Genomic DNA, 23,592 nt, shown 5'->3' on the forward strand with positions numbered 1-23,592 from the left:
AAATGTCTGAGGTTTAAATAAGACAGGTTCCTCCAAGATTTTCTCTAATGATGTTCTAATCATTTGCACCTGAGCTGGTGCACCTGATTCTAATTTTAGGCATTTGAAGTGGTGATAAATGTAGGGGTGTACTTACTTTTTCCACATGCGAAATTTGCATTTATGTTTATTTAAGTTATACAATGGACTAGAAAATGTAAATGTTTCATGTTATTTGTTATATTATATCACCTTTATCTGTCAATATTGTTGAAATGAAGATCAAATAGCTGTATGTTGAAATATGTTGAAAAAGACAAAACTTTACATGGGGTGTGTTGTGAAAATCAACCAAGTCCACAACTTTGTCCCATAGGTAGGTTTAATCCAATCAGATCTTTAGCATCATCCTGTAAAATACAATCATGCAATAGATATCAGGATCTTGGCATCATATAGGAAGGATCGATTATATTAGTCAATGCAAGCAAGCCTAGAATATATGTGTGGGTATGTACCATTCAAGACTACATGTCATCGTAAAATGTCACAGGAGTGGCTCAGCGTCGCGGACGTCCGAGGTCTTATAGACGCCCCTCTGCGGTTTAAGTGGGCATCACTCCTGGGTTCAACTTTGATACATTTTCACTACATTCTCCCCGCCGTTAGAACTACACTGCCGCTAGGCAGGAATCAAGCGTGCGTCAGCATTAATTGATTGGGGATGTCATTCCATGTCAGTCGGTCCATCCGTAGCGGTCAGGGTGGCGAATTACCCTGCCAGCATGTGTGCGGAAACTACCGGGTATGGCCTCCCCAAGCCCGGAGTCCCCTGCTTCGGAGTAGCCGCTGGAGGCAGGTGTCGGAGGGGGCACCTCAGAGCCTTCAGGCAGGGGTGTATTTGACAAAGGAAGGGACGGCAGATGTTCCATAGAGGAAGCTTCGGGAGAGTCCATAGACTCGTAGATCGGTTCGTCGATATCCCTATAACGGTCGATGACCCCACATGGGGCAAGATGGCATACGGAGACAGTGGACTCGCGTCCATCTGCCGTCATCACACGAGCATGCTCGGGATTAGCCTGGAGTACCTGCACCTTATCCACTAAGGGGTCGTACTTGCTTGTGCGAACTGCACGTTTGAGATAGGCCGGCCCTGGCTCAGCGAGCCAACTGGGTAAAGATCGGATACTACCCGAGCTTCTAGGGTGGTGGAACAGTCTTTCGTGAGGAGTCTGGTTGGTGGCCATACATAGTAGAGCCCTGATCGAGTTCAGTGCCGCAGGTAGCGACCAAGCCCATTTATCGAGGCCATGGCCGAGGGTCCTGAGGCTTAGCATGACGGCCCTCCATATAATCCCATTGAAGCGTTCGACCTGCCCATTTGCTTGGGGTCTGTACGGTGTGGTGTAACTCGAAGCAACATTATTTTGGAGCAAGTAACCTCTCACTTCCTGAGACAGGAACACCGCACCCCGATCGGTATGCACGTAGGCCGGATACCCAAACATAGAAAACAAATTCTGCAGGCACCGTATGACCATGGCAGCCGTCATATCCACGCACGTGTAAGCAAAAGGGAATCGCGAGTACTCATCAACGATAGTGAGCAGATAACGAGAGTTACTCGACACCGGCAGCGGCCCTTTGAAATCCATTGCCAATCTCTCCCACGGTCTAGTAGCCCTAACCAGCGTCCCCATAGGAGGGTTGTAAAAACGCGGTTTGAGTTCCGCACATATAGCGCAGTCGCGGCAGATCCGGCGGTTGTCCTCAATCGAGTACGGCAGATTACCACTACGCACAAAATGAGCGAAATGCGTCACCCCAGGATGACACATAGTGCCGTGCAAAGTGCGCAGACCCTCCAGAGTTATGATACCCGCACACGTAGCCGGCCTCGATAAGGCGTCGGCGACCAGGTTATCCTTCCCCGGGTGATATTTGATGGTGTAGCAGAAGTTGGCGAGTTCGATACGCCAGCGAGTGATTTTCTCATTCTTAATGCGTTGAGCATGTAAGGTGTCGTACATGAACGCGACGCTTTGTTGGTCCGTGATGATTTGGAAGCATCGCCCGAGTAAGTACGGTCGCCATCGCCGAATCGACTCGACGATCGCGTACACTTCCTTTTCGACAGACGAATGCCTCCGCTCAGCGGAGGTGAGAGTCCGCGAAAAGAAAGCCACAGGGCGCCCCCCCTGGGAGAGTGTCGCCGCTATCGCATGATCCGAGGCATCACTTTCTAAGACGAAAGATTCGCTCTCGTCGATCGTCGCCACAGCGAAGCCAGCGATGTCGGCCTTAAGGCCCCCAAAGGCTGCCAAGGCGGCTGGGCTCATGGGGAACATGTCGCAGGCCACAAGGGGGCGGAGCTTCGTGGAGAAATTTTGCACGCACTTAGAATAATGGGCGAACAGCCTGAGAGCACGCTTCAGTGAAGCTCGATCGCGAGGCGGAGCCATATCGAGCAAAGGTCGCAGACGCTCCTTATCTGGAGCGACAGAGCCATGGGTCACAGTGTACCCCAGAAGATCTATCGTGCGTAGAGAGTAACGACACTTAGCCTCATTCATGGTTAGGCGATACCTCTGCACGACCTCGAGGAAGCGCTTCAGATTAGCATCATGATGCCGCTGGTCATACCCACAAACCGTAAGATTGTCCAGATATACAAAGACATCTGTCAAGTTCTCCTTAGTAACGAGGTCGTCCATAGCCCTCTGAAAATAGGCGACCCCGTTTGTCACCCAAAAGGTAGTCGGGTGAACTGGTATAACCTTTGACCCGATTCAAAGGCGGTATAGATGCGATCAGCCCTAGAGATGGGGATCTGATGATACGCACTACGCAGATCGAGAGTGCTGTAGACTGAGTACTGGGCCACCTGTCGTACCAGCGCGTCCATCCCCGGTAAGGGGTAGGCGTCCAGCTGTGTAAAGCGATTAACCGTCTGTGAATAGTCGATTACCATGCGTCGGCGATGGGCTTCACTTCGCACCACGAAGACCTGGCCCGCCACGGCGACCGGCTGGGTTCTATGATACCTTCCTTTAAGAGCTGGGCCGTTTCTTCCGCAATGAATTGCACGTCTGCTCGTGAGTAGCGCCGTGATTTCACCGCTACAGGAGTGCAGTCAGTGGTCAGGTTGGGGGACAGCGAAAGAGGCTCAATTTCCATTTTCGCGAGTGCACACACAGCAAGCGTGTCAGTCCCACCGAATTCCATTTCCAAACGTCCATGTCGTTTAAGAAAATCGTGTCCTAACAGAATGTCAGCACATATAGCAGGTAAGTCCATGAGATGTACATCTGGAAACATGCGTCCCTTTATCATAAGCTTCAATCGACATTCCCCTTTTGTGCTGAGCCTAAGCCCTTGGGAGGCCATAAAGATCCGTCGTGTTGTCCCGAGGACCGGCCACCCATGTTTACGCACCAGTCGATGATCGATAAAACTATCCGTAGACCCTGTGTCGACTAAAGCCCGCGCAAAAATGCCTTCGACCATGAGTGGAATAATGGCCTGAGCAAGGCCGGAAGATCCGGCAGGTATTGAGCCATCCGAGCGAGAAGATCGCGCCTCGCGTGTGGATCCCACGCCGGCTGCAGTTTTCCGGTCGTTTGAGCAGCCTCCGGAGGGCACTCGTGTCAAACGCATAGTTGGTCGTGCCAAAGCAGGAGCTTCAGGAGCTTGTAGTCCGTACGAGCTGCCGTCAGAGGGCGCTCGTGTCACGCGAGAAGGATCGCAGCCAACTGTAGTTTCACGTGCTGAAGCAAGAGCATGTAGTTCGTACGAGCTGCCGTCAGATGGCGCTCGTGTCACGCGAGAAGGATCGCAGCCAACTGTAGTTTCACGTGCTGAGGCAAGAGCGTGTAGTTCGTACGAGTTGCCGTCGGATGGCGCTCGTGTCACGTGCATTGTTTGCCGCGTCAAAGCAGGAGCTTGTCGATTGTATGAGTAGCCTTCATAGGGTGTTAGGATTCCAGTCAAGGACGGTCGCTCCGCGGTCGGTCGTGTTCGCGCCATTTGTTTTGGCGGCCCGATGTATCTCACCAAGGTCGAGCGTGCAGCCAGGGGCCCACGAGGAGGAGGACCACTCATCAAAGTCGGGTGAGGCACCCCGCTCTGTGCTCAGTCCGTTGGCTCGGCGATAAGCCCATTTAAGGTCGCGCGAGTTCGTGCGCCCCGCGCGGTCTTTCGGCAGACTTTTGCAAAATGTCCTTTAGTCGAACACAAATGGCATATTGCTTCCCGAGCCGGACACGCCGACCTGGGATGCTGTCGATTGCCACAGAAGTAACACATTGCATTTCGTACAGGCCTTGGCCTGGCCACCATAGCTGCCGCCAAGCCGGAATCTGAGTCCACCTCGGGAGCGGCCAGGGGCTCCGCTAGCATGGTAGAGTCTGCTCCCGTATCCTCGGCGGTAGCCCTCTCTGGTCGCGCGAGTTGAGAAGTCCCCGCAACGACCCGTGTGTGGTCATAGGCGGTAGATTGTTCCCGGGCCTCGGTGTAGACGTGTGCCACCCATAGAGCCTCCGTGAACGTCAGGTCAGCTGTCTCCAAAAGTCTTAGCCTAAGAGTCGAAGAGCCGATCCCAGAGACAAAAGCATCTCGGACAAGATCATCCTGGACTTGCTCGTGAGTGCGTACCTCTTGAGTACTGTCCGCAAGTAGTTGTCGTAGCTCCTGGGCGAAGCGATATATCGACTCGGTGGGCTGTTGTCGCCGCGATGAGAGCAGATACCTGGTGTACACCATGCTCCTTTGCTTAATGTAAATTCGCTTTAGCTCTGCCACTGCGGCATTGTACGTCGTACATCGTTCAATGCTCCTGTAGACGTGGTGGTCCACTTTAGTCTGCAGCACGTCCAGTTTCGTTTCAGCAGTGGGAACGGTATCCTGGGCTCTGAACTGGTTCTCCAGTGACTTGAGCCAGTGAGTTAACTCCGAGCCCGAATCCACAGCTTGTGGGTCGGTGCTGAATGTCGGTACATGGATCATCTTGTGTCCCGCCATTTCCGTAGATCTTGATTGAGATTAAATGTTGTGAAAATCAACCAAGTCCACAACTTTGTCCCATAGGTAGGTTTAATCTCAATCAGATCTTTAGCATCATCCTGTAAAATACAATCATGCAATAGATATCAGGATCTTGGCATCATATAGGAAGGATCGATTATATTAGTCAATGCAAGCAAGCCTAGAATATATGTGCGGATACGTACCATTCAAGACTACATGTCATTGTAAAATGTCACAGGAGTGGCTCAGCGTCGCGGACGTCCGAGGTCTTATAGACGCCCCTCTGCGGTTTAAGTGGGCATCACTCCTGGGTTCAACTTTGATACATTTTCACTACAGGGTGTACTTACTTTTTCACGTGACTGTACATCAGAACATTGAGGTCTTATGGGGTTGTGCTCCCCATGCCGATCCGACCCCTATAAAAGGCTGAAAAGGGGGATTTTCCCTCAAATTTAGGTAATTTATTATAAAATCTCCTCAAACCATGGGGAAATAACCATCAGTGCCCCACTGGGTTATTTGTTTAAGATCTCATTCGAGTTTGTCTTTGGGCTGATGCCATATCCAAATTGCTTGTGTTGATCAAGCATTGAGTTTGACCACTTTGAGTCATTTGGACATTTCCACATGTGTTAACTGCTGTGTTGGACCCACGAGGTTCCAATAAAGAAAGCCTCTCAAATGTATACAGGATTGCAGTTCACTGGCCACTGGGTGGCGCATACCTATAATTTACAGAATCTTGGCATGGGAGTGAATAATTATTAAGCAATGAAAGAAAACGCCCAAAGGAAGGACTGCATATGGAATGCAGAATTGCTGCATGGACAGAAACAGGATTTGAATGACTGAACCTCAATGCCAAAGTCCCTTTCAGAACAGATCTGGGTTAGCTTCGACACCTCATTGCTCTGTTATTTTCTCAAAGAGATAGTTCTTGTATCATTCAACAGGTATTTTAAAACCCTGTTCACTTGTACCAAAGATTCAACTACTTGCTTACATGTAATTTAATATACTCTATGGCATCCTATCCTTGCTATTCTATGATCCTGGAAAAAAAAGATATATACAGACTTGGCATTTAATATGGAATATTTTTTTTGTGGGGGTGAACTTATTTTTCAAGATGTCTTACAACCAAAAGTTCATTGGAATTATGTGGAAATTATTCTAGATTTTGTTAATGTGACCTTTAAAAGAAACAAAAACCACATTTGACATTTTGAAACAAATAAATTGATCCTTGAAAGTGATGTAAACTGATATCGAACTCAATTCATGGACAGTACTGTGTTAAACTTCTGTACGTTTTCCAGATGTATCTCTTTATTTTGCACATTAGCCAAATTTTTTTTTAACAAAAACAAAAGTTAAATCACGACTGGGATTACGGACAGTAAAATTACAGTTCAGTACTTCGTGTAACCCCCACGAGCACTCAGGAGAGCACGTACACGTTGAGGCATGCTGTTCACGAGATTTGCCAAGGTTTGGACAGGAATCGCTTGCCATGCAGTGACAATAGCCTGCTACAATTCACGCACAGAGGTCGGCTGCTCGTCCAAGTGGTCGATTTGACGCGTTAATTCTGCCCACAAGTTCTCTATCGGATTCATATCCGGGGACATGGCAGGCCACTCCATATGCTCTACACCACAGTCAGCAAGAAAGTGTTGGATCATGCGAGCACGATGAGGCCGTGCATTGTCATCTTGGAAGACAAAGTTTCCTCGAAAGACTGCACGAGCAAATAGAAGCAATGTTTCTTCCAGAATGGCCCTGTACTTGAACTGGTTCAGGTTTCCATTCAGAACAACCAAGTCAGTGTTGCCCCCTGCATGAAAAGCAGCCCAAACGGTCACCCCACCACCTCCAGCTTGGACTCTTGGGACTATACAATCTTTGTTGTAGGCTTCATGCACTTGTCTGCGCACTCGGACGCGGCCATCTTGACGATAGACCAGAAATCTAGACTCGTCACTGAAGGTCACGTGATTCCAGTGTCCTGGCTGCCATTGACGGTGCTCTCTGGCCCACTGCAATCGGCGCTGGCGGTGTTGTCTGGTCAGGCGTGGCTTTCTCAGGGGACGCCTGGCACGATAGCCTGCTTGACCCAGTCGTTGGTTGACTAGCCTTCTGGATACAGGCACATTTGTCAGTTGCTGCCACTCAGCCCTAAGCCGATTAGCTGACTTGGTATGGCCATTGCGGACTAACCGGTGCAGCTGGTGATCATCCCTCCTTGTGGTTCTGCAGGGACATCCTGGCCTCGGTATTGGAGTAGGGACACCCCTCTGAGCATTTCGTTTCAGGATCTTTGACACCTGACCTTGAGTGATGCCATACTGCCGAGCAATAGCACGCACTTTCATGCCGTAATTTCGTAAAGCCACCACTCCATGACAAACAGCATTGTCGAGTTGACGGACCATCTCCAGAGGAAGCGGCAATAACTTTTGGAGACGTGCAGCAGTTGTTTTCCAATAATACAGAACGCAACAACCCTTGTATACCCGACTGTGAAGCCAATCGTCAAATGCACCTGTCCGTACATTTTGCCATGCCACCTGTGATATAATCCTGTTGTTGACTTCTTGCTGCGACAGACAATCAGTGACATGGTTCTTTTAACAAATAAATCACCAAAGTGTAAAATAAACTCACCAGATTGATATACTGAGTTAAGAAAGTAAACCCAAGTCAAGAAAAAAAATAATTCCATATTAAATGCCAAGTCTGTATATATATATATGTAGTTAAACATTGGGGCGGTTGGGATTATTCATTTTTAAAGGAAGTGCTTCAAACCAGAAAGTAAAACTAGATGGACTCTGCAAATTTGAGCAAATATGCAAGAGCAGACCCAGTCTGAGCCGACATTTCACCCACTTCACAGCAGGCTTCCTCAGGCCAATATATCAAGAGCCCCGGCACATACCAGTTTTTATTCACCATGTGGCTACTTTTGGTCATGTGCGCTTGAGGTCACATGGAGGAGTTTTTATTTTTGCAAACCTCAAGGAAATAAACAAAGCACATCTTTCATGGGTTGCTCTGCTCTTTTTTGTTGTTCCTTACACGTGATCTGGAGTTGTTCGAGTGTGCGTGAGCATGTATGTGCACTTGTTGTTTTTGTTGTTATTATTGTGTTTTTCGGGGCACATGGGTGGTTTGTGTCTGGGTTGGATGTGATGAGATGTGTGTTGTGTCGTTGTTGGAGTTTCCGTTGGGAGTTGTACATGTCGGTGTTGTGTTTGGGATCGAGTGTTGTTGTCGTTTGTTGCTCACCTTATCCAGCTGCTTGTACTATCTAGTTTTCACATTTGCATGAGAGGTGTGTATTGTGTGTGTATGTCAACCATCTCCCCAGTTAGACCACCCTCTCAGCTCTTCACATGCCATGCTTTCAGTATCAGTCTGTATCATTTGTTGGACGTCACGTCTGGAACACGACTCCCATCAAATTCAAATTTGTTGTCAGATTGCAGGCAATGACGTGCTGTGGCTGACTGTGTCACCTTTCCCAGCCCAACTGCTCTATCATGTTCATGGAGCCATTGTTTCAAATTTCTTCCAATTTCACCAATGTAGAATTGGTCACAGTCTTTGCAAGATGAATGGTAAACTACTCCAGATTTATCACCAGTTGATATTGTGTCCTGCAGTTTTGAAATGACATTGCGGATGGTGAGTAGAGGCTTGTAGGCTACACCAATCTGTGTGCTGCGTACCATATTCCGAGACTCTGTATATATGGCTCTCAGCAAATTTTAACTCCCTCCTATACTCCTGATCCAACTCTCTCTTTCTAATTTGTGGCGACTTTAGCTGTCACTATTCCAGCTGGCTTTGTTTTGGTCCACACACCATTGGGAGTCGAGGCTTTTATGGACGCTTATGGCCTTACCCAATCTGTTGGATTCCCAAAACATATTTTTCTCCTGAACTGCTACTCTCTAATTGACTTGATTATTTCCAACATTCCTTGAAACCTTTCCTGGTTCTCCAGCTTCCCTTTCCAACTCAGATAATGTACTCTTGAAAGTATGTCTGCACAGTTGTCTTGGGCAGTTTAATCTGGCAGATTCGTCTGGCCTAGAGGCTAGAGCCTACCATCACTTCCACTGACTACTTCACCTTCTTTCTTCCTTGGACTGCATTAGACAGTGCCTGGGACTCATTTCTCAACAAACACCTCTCTTCTCCAACAGTTCATACGTTTGTGTCTGCACCTATCGTACCCAACATTTATCGTACCCAATTAATGAAACAAGTCATTAATCGAAAAAATCAAATAATTAATTAATCAATAAATCAAAAATATCCTTTATAGCCACATCAATTGGTCACTGTCATGTCCGAATATCAGCTTCCTCGCTCAAAATGTGCCTGAGATATTTCCCAGATGAGAAAGAAAATAAATAATTACTTAATAAATCGATAATAATTGAGTAATCAATCAATTAAATTATTATTCAAAAAACAAAAATAGTGTTTTTGCCAAAGCACGTGCTCACTATTGTGCTGCAATTTCAGCTTCCTCGCTCAAAGGATGGCTGAGATAACGCCCAGACAAACAAAAACAAGCAAGGAAGAAAAAGAAACCTGAGTGAAAACCAAGTACTCCCTTTCAGCGTACGTCATCGCTGGGCCCCCAGTAGTGTAATAATGTTGCTTCTGGGACACCTCCGTTTAACATGTGAAATCCCTATCTAATGTCATTTACCCCCTTGTCTTTTTCAAAAATCATAAACACCTCTATTTCTCCCACCCTCATCTTTATGAACCTTTTGTCTGTAGTACCTATCCTTAATGTTGTTCATTAGACCACTCAAACACTACAAATATTTGTTTTCTCTTATAGACCTATCATCCTTCTTCTACATATCATCTGGCAGATTAATCTTTGACCCACTCAAACATTGACCCATTCACTTCCATATTAATTCTTTCCCTCCCTCATTGCCCCTAAACACCTATATTTCTCTCACCCTGTTCTTTACGAACCTTCTAACCTTTTGACATGTTATCCTTATTCATTAGACCACTTAAACACCTGTGATCCTTCTGACCTCATGGACCTTTTAACCTTTTACTCTTAATATCATCTGGTGAATATAACCCACTCAAACAACGACCCTACAAATATTTGTTTATGCGTGGGAAATAATTTAATTCTCCTACAACTCTCTTCACCATCTAATATATTAACAAAAAATATGTTTGAGTTTGGTTCTTTATTAAGATATTTTAACTGAGCTAAGATAAAATGGTAAACCTCCCTCAATGTTCTTGCTTGAGCGCCTCCAGTGCCACATACCATTTTTAAATTAAAGTATATATTTTCCTGACAACCATCAAAGTTTTCCGTCCACTCAAAAATATTTCCATCTTTTTTACCCAATTCACCGGTATTTAAATTAATTCTCTTATTTGTTTTGTGAACTTTTTTACCAGTTGCCTTTTCAATTATACCTATTTGATATTTTTCACATTCATTATGTTTTCCATTTATATACCAAGGTTGATTACACCTCCACTCTTTAGTCTGGTTGATACTTGGTTCTATCATTTATATAATAGTAAAAAAGGCGGCGGTAGCCCGTTAAAATCCCCAACCCCCCCCCTTTTTAACTTATCACTTATATATATCTTATCACTTATATATATCTTATCACTTATGTATATCTTATCACTTATATATATATCTTATCACTTATATATATATCTTATCACTTATATACTTATATAACCATAAGGGAGACTATCAATTCCATTTTCTAAAATAAACCTCTTATCATCAAAAGCCCCCAATGCTTTCTTATTTATCTCTTCTGAATATAATTGATGTTTATAACTTCTTATTCCATTAATCTTTCTAAACTCTTCTTTCTTTGTTGTTAAACAGTTATAATAATCCTTAAAGTTTATTGTTTCTTTAATAACATTTTTCTTTACACCTTTTAACTTCTTATCAGTCTTTTCAACGTTATTCACAATGTATTTATAAGCATAAGCCTTTGACCTCAATCCCACAAATTCACTCATAACATTTCCTCCTAATTCATCCTTGAACTTTCCAATCACCTTTTTATTTTTAGAAGAGAACAACTCACTCTCTGGACTGTAATTACTCGTGTCATAGATATTAATGTCTCTTTTCATGTCTGAATAAACATCGTTGGTATTAATTTTCAAAATAAAACTATCTGTATCCATATAAAGTAGATTAACATCATTTTGATATTTCTTCCTCAAGTTATTATAAAAGTAATCATACATTAATGACTTTGATAAATCAAGAATTGTTGTTCCAATATAAATAGGTTTGTTCATTTCAATACTCTCTTTAATCAAATGGATCGCACAAAAGTTCTCAGTAAAGACCTCAGCTCGAGTAAAACTCGGTCTATTAATTAATTTTGATGCTTGTTCCCAAGATGTTGATAGTCTGATATTTTGTCTTTTCCTCACATTCTCCATAGTCTTACCAAAGACCGCATTATTCATCAATTTATAAAAGTCTTTCTCAAAATCTGTTTTTGACTCTGTTCTTCTTTGTGTATTAAAATCAATGTACCCCTTTAACCAATGACTTTGATTGAACTTTAGAACCCTATGGATCTTCTCTACTCTTAGACCTTTTGATAAATATTGTCGCAAATTTCTTTGGTGTAGAACATAATTTTTCTTGTTATATAATGTAGTAAGTAATTTTTCTGTTGATTCACCTATATCAAACGATCGTTGATAATCACTCAACCATTCTTTCTTTGGACTTTCTTTCTCACAAGCAAATGGGAGATCTTTGTGTAGGTTATGGAGTTCCTCTGGATATTTTAAATCAATTTCAAAATAATAACCAACTTTTTCTTCATCCAATTCTTTTTGTGTAGAGATACATACATCTTGTAAAACGTTTTTGTAGTCTTTTTCCTTTACCCATCTAAGTTTTCCATAAGGAAGAGCCTGAGACATTGCCCAGCCATACAGGTTGTTCGCGTCATAGTACATCAAGTAAGAACTCTCTTTCGTTGGATCATAATTTGGAAGATATTTGTTATTTGCTTTTGCGTATCTACTCGAGCAGACTTGTGAAATTCCACCTCTTTTTGCCTTTTCAATCATCAAAAGCATATCAACATCGGTTATCAAATCCAAATCTTGTTTTGTCATTTTCAACATCGCACTCCAGGCCAATCCAGGTGCTGTGTAGTAGTGAGCAGGATCCAATCCATATCCAGTGCGACAAACAGATCTAAAGGCTTCAAATACATCGGCCAATAAAAGCACATCAGTTTTGAGATACAAATCGTGATACTCGCCAAGATTCTTGATGTTATATTTTTCCCAAACATTTTGTGCGTGTACATAATCTTTATCAGATATATGACTATTATTTAATTTGTTATAGAAATTTTCTTTTGAAGGAAGTTGTGTTTCATTGAATCTCTCAAATGAGTCCATATAGTCATAGGGGTAAATTCCCTTTTGTGTTAGAAAATCTTTATCTAAAAAATACTCTGAAAGACATGGAAACTCTTTTAGATTTTGAACCAAGTTAACCAATGGACTTGCCATGAATTTAAATGTATCAAGAAATCTGATATGAGTAATAGGAGATGTGTGAATTGTTTTTGTGAATGAAATGTATTTCTGATCCGTGTTTGGAATTGCTGAGATACTTCCAGAAGTCTTTGAGAGTTCCTTGATAAATAGATGTGTATCATAATGAGCGTTGTTATGAAGAAAGACAGGAATGAAAGAGGGGAGTTGATAATTAATATTACAACTTTGATGAGCCGGACCTCTATATTTACCAGTGAGATGACAATGGTCTCTAACCTTTAGACCTTTACCAATTTTCTCCTCACAAATATGACAGACATTGTTTTTTATAAATTCCCTTTTTTCTTTACTTGTTAAGGACATTGGTTTATTGGTTTCTCTCATTATCTTGGTTAATCGAACACAGTCTTTTTCTAGTCGTTTCACAAACTCCTCTGGGGTATTTGAGCCTCTATACATCTCTAACTTGTTATATTTATCACCAACGGATGATTTGATATAATAACAAAAACCACAAGGAGTATGTTTTTGATATTTATTTGTGTATGATTCTTTTGGATCTTGAGAAGCAGTATCAATTTTTTCTAAAATACTTTCAAAATCAGCATATATAACAAATGGATGTTTGATCTTTTTATTTTCATCTTTGAATGTGATCTTTGAGCCTTCTTTAGGCATATTGATTACCGTTGATTTATGTTCGCCACAATAATTTGAATGTTTATCTAATCTTTCTTGTGAATTGAAGAAGTTAAGACAACGCAAACAAATATATATTTTATTTGTTCTCTTACAGACTTGTGGTTTTATTAATTTAGCAATATCTTTGATGTATGTATAATGTGAATTTTCGTCTGAATTAAAATATAGAAGATTAATATGAGTTTGTTTACAATTGTCAGAAAGCTTTAAAACCTGAATGTTGTTTGTTTCTGTTAGACCATAAACATTAACTGATAAATTATTCATCTTTTCAAATTTAGGAATATCATTTAAAGTCATCGGAAACTTTAGATCTTTCGTATTTAATGTATTCTCATATTTTTTATAATGAGATACTCTTTCATCATGAAAATGTGGAGGATGTAAGTGTGCTAAAATAGACCAGAGAAAACATTTATTGTCTTTATTTTTGATATTGATAACTGCTTTTCTATTTTTGATAACACTGGGTAAATCAATGTAAGAAGAAGCTTTTAGAGGATCTGATTTAAGAATATGAATGTCTATGTAAATAATTTTTCCTATATTGAATCCACTTCCTACGATTGAATTATCCACATCTTGCTCTTGTTTAATAAGTTCATCATAGACTCCTGATGTTTTAAAATCTTGATATGAAGATATAAAGTGTGGCTCAGTTCTCATGTATGGTGCATCTATAACTCCTTCATCCTTTGTCATTTCTAATTTTACTCCCATATAAAATTTAAGTGGTTTCATTTCCTTTAGTGTTTTTTCAATCAACGTTTGAACAGCAGGTTTAACTATTTCTACAGCATCAACTATAGACTCTGGTTCAGGAGGTTTGAAGTTAAAGACTCTTATTTTAATATGTCCTTTGAATGCTCCATCAGAGTTTTTAGTTGTGATAAAATTTGATAAATGTAGATTTGTTTTAAGATGTATTTTGAAGCCTTTCTTGAGGATATTTTTATTACATGTAGAACAGTGTTTTGTTTCAGGTGGAAGAGGGGAAAGTTTGTTTAAAATGTTGTATGTATGTTTTGCGGTGAGAATATGTTGTTTATAATATTTTACTTCCTTCTCGCAAGTATCACAATAAACCATATTTATAGCGTGAGAAAACGTGGTGTTTTATATATATCACTGTGCTTAAAATAAAACACTTTTGAGCTTTACAGCTCCGTTTTATATATATCGCTGTGCTTAAACTAAAACACTTTTTCACTCAGAATCATCTAAGTCATAACTATCACATGAATACTCAGAATCATACTCAGAGTCATCAATAAAGCTACTCTCATAACTATCATTTGAGCACAAACTATTAGTATCATAACTATCATCTGTGTTCAATGAAATACTATCATCACCATCATCCAAGTTCAATGAAATACTATCATCACTATCGTCCGAGTTCAATGAAATAGTAAAATCTTCACTGCTGTATTGACTCATATTTAATTAGCAAGAAAAATATTCCCATCAATATCTATATACTTTCTTTCATTAACAGATTCAATCTCTACAATTTTTATATCAAAAGTTATCTTTAAATAATCTCTAACTATCATAGAACGAAATGACATTTCACCAGAAATATTAACATCATTCATTTTACTTAGATCTACACCCTTTGGATTATTAAAGAAAATACAAATGTCTCCTCTAGAATTATTAATGGTCTTATCATTCTTTTTCAAAGTATCGTGGTCAATCACTTTTTCAAGCTTTGAATAAATTGCCAGGAGTAGAGGAGAAACTTTTGTTAGATTTACTTTAATGGATGTCTTTCCAGGTATAGTTAGAGCTCTTCCTTTAAATGAAATAGAGGGGCTCATGTTATTTTCCATAACTGGTTTTACCCAAAAATTTCCATATTTATCTTTGTTCAATTTAACATCTTTGACATATTTTTCTATATCTTCCACCGAAGTAGAGATTGATTGAAATTTGTCTTTTGTGCTTTGAAACATTGTATTTATTAATGAATAAACTTGCGTTTAGTTTAAGTAAAAATTTACCACATAAATATGATAAGTTCTGAAGGATATTTAGAATTTCCAGACTCTCCATATGATAAATTAGAGAATTGTCCGGCTTGTGATAGAGTGGGGCTTAATGATGAGGATTCATATAAACAATGTTTATTCTGTGATTATATTCTAATTAATGATAATAAGAAATATAAAAAAACATATAACTCTTTTAAATTAGAACCAAAAATGAATTACTTTACAAGATTAATAAGAGAGATGAATGTTAAGCATTATGGTGATAATACACCATTTCTTACAAGGAAAGAGACTCTTTGTATTGAGGAAATGTATAAGGGTTTAATGATATTTATTATTCAAAATAATTTTAATGGAAATGTTAATACAAGATACTACATAAATAAAATAATGAATTATTTTGAAATTAAACCAGAACTCAGGGTAAAATATAGAGTTTCTAAAATAGCTCAAAAAAAGTTGGATGACTTGTTTTCCAAATATATAAATGAATGATTTTTTACCCGTTTGGGAAAATAAGATAAAATTTAATAACCATAAAAACATTCCAAATTCATTGAGATGTCTAATAGTTGGTTCAAGCGGATGTGGGAAAACCTGTTTACTTTTAAAGATGCTCCTTGGTTCTAATTTTTTAGATTATGATAATTTAATAATTTTTACAAAGTCAAGTTTTCAACCCGAGTATCAACTACTCTCACAGGGTTTTAATGCGGGTCTTAAAAAGGAAGACATTATCGGTTTATTTAAACTTCAAAACAAACTAAATGATTATAATATTGATGATATAATACAATTATTTTGTGATACACAGAAATCAAAATCGAAACCCATAACTTGTATTCTCAGTGATAATACGGATGATATACCTTCACCTCAAGATTTAGATAAATCAAAAAAGAACCTTGTCATCTTTGATGATTGTGTTAATGAGAGAAACCAAACAGTAATGGATAGCTACTATACAAGAGGGAGACATTCTTCTTGTAATTGTATATATCTTAGTCAATCATATTTTCAACTCCCTCGACGCTCAATAAGAAACAATGCCAATACTTTTATTTTATTTAAGTTAAATTCAATAGATGTAAATAATTTTTGGAGAGATAATTGCTCTACGTTATGTAGTAAAAAAGAATTTGAAAATTATATGAAACACACGATTGGAAAATATAAATATATTGTTGTGAAACAAGATGAGATACTAAATGATATTTTTCAATAAATAAATACAGAAAATGAATACTGAAGAAAGAGAAAGAAAGTTTAAGGAACATCAACAATTAGTTTCAAAAGTTGTTAAACAACAGGAAGAGATAAAGAAGAAACGGAGACAGAAACTAACTGGTGAAGAAGCCTTTGAAAGAAAACAAGAGAAATTCTTTAAACCACTTTTGAAAACTCAACACCCTACAGTTCCCACGGTAGAATTTACTCCGAAAAAACTTCAAATGCTCAAAGATTTTAGTCAGATAACAAAACAAGAACTTGGTGAATTAGAATATGATGACGAGGGATTATTTCGGAAACTTGAGGAGGTAAATCAACCCCCTAATTATGTTGTGGAAGCTCTTCAAAACAATGAATATTCGGCGGGTTCAAAAACCAGAGCAGGTCTCATTCCAACAGAAGAACCAGCAGTGTTTCATCTTGTGGAAGAAAAGGTATTGATATTTAATGATGAATTGATGTTCTTGAGTTCTACTCAACCAAATGTTAAATTAACTCCAAGATTAATGTTTCTTCTAACAAACCCCGGATTCAGCGGTTCAAAATATTTTGAGGAACCACTTGATATGGAAAGAGAGGAAGATAGGGTATATATTGAGTTGCTAAATGCACTTGATTATGGAGTTTCTGTTGCTGGTAAAAGTAAGAAGAATGAGAAGGAGAAACATATTATTGATGCTTTAAGTAAGCTTGGTTCGGGTGTTAGTTTTCTTCCAAATGACCCATCACAATTAGTTAATAGGCTATTATTGTTGTTAGGTAGTAAGAAGGCTGGAAACAACAATTGTTTTAATGAATCCTCAGCCATTTTAGATCAGTTGATGAACATGAAAATAATTAATAAATGTCAATACAAAGATATTTTATTAGATATTAAATAAGATGAGAAGCACAATTCTTAGTTTTAATTTCACAACGAGCGATTACACAGCTTCATTCCCTTACCCACTACAACTTGACCCCCTTACCTCATATGAGGCATCTTTGTTGTCAATGGAAACTTACAATACCCTTTTTAATATCACAGAGAAAAACAACAAGTTTAGTTATAATCCAGGAAGTGGATATAAAACTATAACCGTTTCACCTGGAGCTTACGAGATTTCTCAAATATCTTCAGAAGTCTCTCGCCTTATGAAAGAAAAAGGTGATGAACCAAAAAATATTGTAATAGATATTCAAAAACACACTTCAAAATCAACTATTAAACTTAAAAATAATTATAAAGTTGATTTCACGATTGAAAATTCGTTTAGAGAGCTATTGGGTTTCTCTTCAAAAAAGATTGAAAATAACGGGACGTTTTACAGTGATAATGTTATCCAAATATCCTCCGGTATAAATTCAGTATTAATTCATTGTGATTTGATTGATGGTGCTTATAACGATGGAATAAGAACAAATACAATATTTTCATTCAGTGCATACTCAACCCCGATTGGTTATAAATTTAATATGGAACCAAAAAATCTTGTCTATTTACCTGTGTCAGGAAAAACCATATACAGAGTAAATTTTAGGATAACCGACCAAGATAATCGTATGATATCCTTTAATGATGAAATTATATCCATCAGAATTCACCTACGTGAAGTTTTTCAATAAATAAATAATGGTTATTGTGAGAAAACACGAGTTGGGAAAATATAAAATAATTACAGGGGAGGGCATGTTCCTTTCACCAGACTATACAAGGTATGTGGGTAGAGGATACTATAAACCTAAGAGACAACGAGGTGTAGGTCATCAATTTCGAAATAAAGGAGATGGGATAATTGATACTCTAATGGGTATTGGTTCAACCATCCTTAAACATAAAGACCTAATTGGTTCAACTGCTTCTGCCGTGGGCTCCGTTGCGGGTGCTATAAAGAGTATAAAAGATGCTCAAAAGGAGTCTCATAAATTACAAGCAATCAAAGAAATAAAAAAAGGTAAAACTCAACTATCTTCACAAGAACGACAAAAAATCATTAAAATACTTGGGTCAGGGTTTCAACAATTTTAATGCTATATAAATACAAGTATGGAAGCGATTGATAGTATCTATGATTTGGATGATACGATTATCATTTCAAACTCCACTAAAAAGGAAGACTATTTTAAGGTAAATGCTATAACAGGAACAGACTGGAATTCAAACGGAACAAAAAGTTTTGAAATAAATAATCAACAAACTTACTTGAATATAGCTGATAGTTTCTTGCTGTGTAAATTTAAATTCACTAAGGCTGCGAATAATACTAATGCTACACTCGTAAATGATTTCTTCTGGAAAATGTTTGACAGTGTCCGCCTGTATATTGGAACACAAGAGGTTGAAGCGGTTGATTATGTCTCTGCTACATCTGAAATGATGAAATTTACACTATATTCGTTTAGTGATAGAATGGGTAAGGGAGCTGTTGAGGGTTTTATTCCTGATATGTCAACGGGTACAAACGCAGACCCTGGTTATAATCAAAGGAAGTCAATGTATAATGATGACGCAAAAGCTGAGAATAGTTTTACCGTAGCAGTACCTCTGAAAGGTATATTTGGATTTTGTGATTATGATAAAGTTTTGTATGGGCTTAAAATTAGATTTCAACTACAAAGGAATGATAATGTAAATAGATTGCTTTTTGGGGATGAAAATGCTTTTGGAGAAAATAATAAATTTGTTATTAATGATTTGTGTTGGTATATCAGTGAATATACTCCTAATCTTAAAACGGAAGAGATGTTAAATAGAAGACTTAACTCAAAGAAACCGCTAAATGTATCATACCTTAAAAGAAGATGTCAACACGTTAAACTGGAACACACTACCTACACTTGGAATTTAGGTGTTCTTCAAGGAAAGCCACGATACCTCTGGCTCATTTTTAAAAAACCAGATGGAGAGGACGGTACTAATAAGAATAATGCCCTGAGTGATAATGCAAAGGTGAAACAACTTCGGGTTTCTCTTGATGGCACATTTTATCCGCGAGATAGATTGGAAATTGATTGGGAAAAAAATGATTATGCGGAAGCCTACAAGTCCTACCAAAAGGTGTGTGAAAGTAATGGTAATAATGATCCTATTTTGGATATGGTTGCGTTTCAAAAACTTTATACAATCTACGCAATTGACCTGAGTTCTCAAAAGGAAACTATAAAGTCTAATCGAGTGGATACTTCTCTATACATTGAAAGAGGGGAGAGTGAAGAGGTTAATGCATATTGTTTGCTTTTGGAGGAAACAGAATTACAGATTAATACAGATAATGGTGTTATGATTAATATCACATAGGTTTTTTCTCATAAATAAATGGTTGGGGTATATGTTAATCAAATCAATCTTAATAAATTAACATCTTGTATTCAAAATCAAAAGCCTTGTATTATTAATGTTAATACAATTCAAAGAAAAGGAGCTGTAAGAATTGATGTTTTACTCACACACACACAAGTAAAAACACTAAATGATGTTGGATCACTTAAAATTAAAATGACGAAACCTATGTTAAAGAAATATTCAATAGACGAGTCAAGAGGAGGATTTCTCCCGTTTCTAATTCCTTTATTTGCTGGTTTAAGTGCGGCGGGAGCATTGACTGGTGGTATTTCAGCAGCGGTAAAAACTGCTAACGAAAGGAAGGCACAACTAAAAGCTCAAAAAGAATTGGAAAGACATAACAAGGAGTTGGAGAAACAAATTAGTGGAAGTGGTGTAATTGTAGATTTTGCTCAAAAACTTGAAAGTCTACCTGATAAAGCTAGATTGTTGGTTGGAGATATGCTTTCCTCTATCGCTCAAGCGGGTGTTAAACTAACTAAACGGGGTAATGGATTGTATCTTTCTCATAAATAAATGGATAAATGGTTTAAACAATTTGGAAAGAATACAACGTCAAATATAGAACTAGCTAAGTATTGTAAAACACTAAAAATTGATAATGTGGTTATTTGTATGAGAGATGAATTAACACATATAAATAAGAATACAAAGAATATTATTATGAATTTAGACACACAGAATGGTTCTCATTGGGTTTGTATTCATAATAGTCAGGATAAATATTATTTTGATAGTTATGGTATGCCACCACCTGTTGAAGTAATACAATTCTTACAGAATGGTGTTTATCAAACATTCCAAGTTCAAGAAATTAATTCTAAATGTTGTGGCCAATTATGTTTATATGTATTATTTCAACTCAACAATAATGAAAATTTTTATGATATCATTTTTTATCTAATATAAATGACCTATGTTGGAAAAGATGGTTCTATCTTTGGAAAATCCTCTCAGGATATTGATTTATCAAATTATTATACAAAGGCACAGGCTGAACGACAAAAATATAGTGTAAGTAAAAATATTAATATGAAGAATACTTATAAATTAATCAATTATCCAAACCCTACAGATGCGAATGACTTGATTAGATTCAGTGATTTATCACAATATATATCTTTAAAGAAAACAGCACGTTTTGTGAAACAAGTAAAATTTACAACCACAACACCTGGTTATACTGACCATACACCTTTCCTCATTGAATTTAACTACCTGCTTACAATTAAATTTTATAAAGAAGGACATTTAGTTAATATGCGAATTAATAAATGGGGGTATGATATGCCTGATTTAGGGTATAATTGGTCTTTTTCAATAAACATAGAAGACCTACATGATTTAAATCAGTCTCGTAAAGAAGAATATTATCCACTTGGTGAAGATAAGGATTTATGTGGAAGTACAATTAGTAAACAACAAATACGTGATTTTAAGAAAATAAAAATATATGATAGTATAGCGATGGTTCGCATGACAAAGAAGGAAGGTAATGAGATAAGGATAGAAAGCCGAGGAATACAAACCGATTTGGTAGTGGGAAGATGGGGTGGTATTACCTGTCATAATATTAATCTCACATATATTTCTGATACATAAATGGCAGGAAGAAGACTACAAGAGAATTATAATTTTTGTATTCAAGGATACCTACAAGAAAAGGGTGCTCGGTATTACATACCTTATGATTTGGAGCATATACATGGGAATTTTGTCATAAAAAACTGGCCTTATACTGATATTGTTAAACCCACAAATAGAGACTTGTTTAAAATATTAAATAAAAATGAACTTCTCAAAGTTATGAAATATAAAACTCTTTTAGAAATCGTCAACAAATCTTATTGGTATCCTATTATGAGAAAAATAATTATAGATACAAGAATATCTCAAAATCCAGATGAGTATATGTATAATATTCTTTGGGGTTCAAACTCAAGGGTAGCAAGGGATGAGGAAGGAGTTGAAGAAGAGAAGGAGGAAAGAGAGAAAAAGGAGAAGGAGGAAAGGGAGAGGGAGGAGAAGGAGGAGAGGGAGAAAAAGGAGGAGAAGGAGGAGAGGGAGAAAAAGGAGAAGGAGGAAAGGGAGAAAAGGGAGAAGGAGGAAAGGGAGAAAAGGGAGAAAAAGGAGAAGGAGGAGAGGGAGAAAATGGAGGAGGAGGAGAGGGAGCAAAGAGAGAGGGAGGAAAAATATAAAAAGATGGAAATCACTGAGATTCATAAAAGATTGAGTGTATTAAAGCAAATAAATCAATCTCAACGCACCGAAGAGGAAATTAAAGAATTAACAACTCTTATGAAGATAATGGTTTCAAAAATAAGAACGTCAATGTCTTCAATTTCAGAGATTTAAACGAGAAAGTGGTGAAGAAGAAGAAGAAGAAGAAGGAAAAGATTATGTGATTGATGATGTTGGTGCCATTGACTTTAGTTAGTTTTTATTTGTAAATAAATGGAGGAGAGAGTGAAGGCATTCCTTAGGATTCTTTATGTTTTAAAAATAAAGATTGAAATGTATATGTTGAAAACCAAAAAGGTTTTGATACTCTGTCGGAATTTTTCTGATAAATAAATATGAGTTATTGTCTCAAATGTAAAAAGAAAACTAAATCTAAAAATATCTCTTATGTTAAAGCTAAAAATAATAGAGTTTATCAAAAAGGAATATGTCAAGTATGTGGCTCTAAAAAGTGCCAATTCATCTCTCCTAAAAGAGGAGGAGACATACAAAAGTTTCTGTCAGGAAGTAAATTTACAACAACTGGAATTCCAGGGGAATTACACCTTCCAGGGTATTCTTTCTGTGGTCCAGGAACAAACTTGGATAAAAGATTAGATGAGGCTGACAATCCTAAACCTTGGTCTAAACCTACAAATAGGGTTGACGAAGTGTGTATGAAGCATGATATTGCTTATGGGAAAACCACTACGTTGACTGAAAAACATAAAGCCGACAGCGAAATGTTGTATAATTTGTCTTTGATACAAAATCCAACGTTGAGAGAGAAAGTTGATAGGTTTATTGTGAGAAATTTGATAAATGCTAAATTGAAACTTGGTCTTGGTTATTCCTCAAAAAACTATTAGGCTCTAATGATGCCATCAAGACTGAGGAGCTTTTGGCTGAAGAATTACACAAACCTATAATCACAAAGTTTAAAAGAAGGAAGGTTTATTCTAAATACACTGACCACATATGGTCCGCTGATTTAATTGAATTGAATAATGACAGGGGATACAGGTATGCTTTAACCGTTATTGATTTGAGGAGTAGATTTGCCTGGGTTGTCCCTTTAAAAAATAAAAGGGGTGATACTTTAATGTTAGCCTTTAAGCTAATATTTGATCGGGATAAAAGGAAACCAAAGAAGTTATGGACTGATGAGGGAACAGAGTTCTATAACAAAATATTCATGAAATTTCTTAAGGGGAAGGGTATTAAATTATACAGCACCTTTAATGAAGGAAAGGCAGTTGTTATTGAGCGTTTTAATCGTACTTTAAAAGAGAAATTATATAAAAAATTCACACAACTCGGTTCTCAAAAATGGGTGTATTTAATTCAGGATATTGTAGATAATTACAATAATACAGTTCATTCATCAACACAATCAAAACCATCAGAAACATTTACAAAATTAGAATATGAAAAGGAGATTAATTTGAGAAAGCCCAAGTTTAAAGTTGGTGATATTGTAAGAATATACAAATGGAAAAGTCATTTTGAGAAAGGTTATACACAAAAATGGACTCGTGA

At 38.1% G+C, this 23,592-nt stretch overlaps 1 protein-coding gene across 2 annotated transcripts in view; it reads left to right on the plus strand.

The window, feature by feature from the left end:
- LOC137434453 (myeloid differentiation primary response protein MyD88-like) overlaps nt 1-23,592 on the plus strand; it is a 51,408-nt gene that overhangs the window by 17,557 nt on the left and 10,259 nt on the right. Inside the window, exon 5 of one of the 2 annotated variants that reach the window (XM_068127459.2) lies at nt 9,550-9,611. The exons of the other annotated variant lie outside the window; for it this stretch is intronic. Coding sequence (XP_067983560.2) covers nt 9,550-9,578 — 29 coding nt within the window. The 3' untranslated portion in view covers nt 9,579-9,611. Of the gene's footprint in view, nt 1-9,549; nt 9,612-23,592 lie in introns of those variants that run through there. 2 annotated transcript variants of the gene reach the window in all.

The sequence above is a fragment of the Myxine glutinosa genome, chromosome 10, assembly GCF_964187855.1.
Source record: "Myxine glutinosa chromosome 10, kmMyxGlut1.1, whole genome shotgun sequence".
In the NCBI taxonomy this organism is placed as follows: Eukaryota; Metazoa; Chordata; class Myxini; order Myxiniformes; family Myxinidae; genus Myxine; species Myxine glutinosa.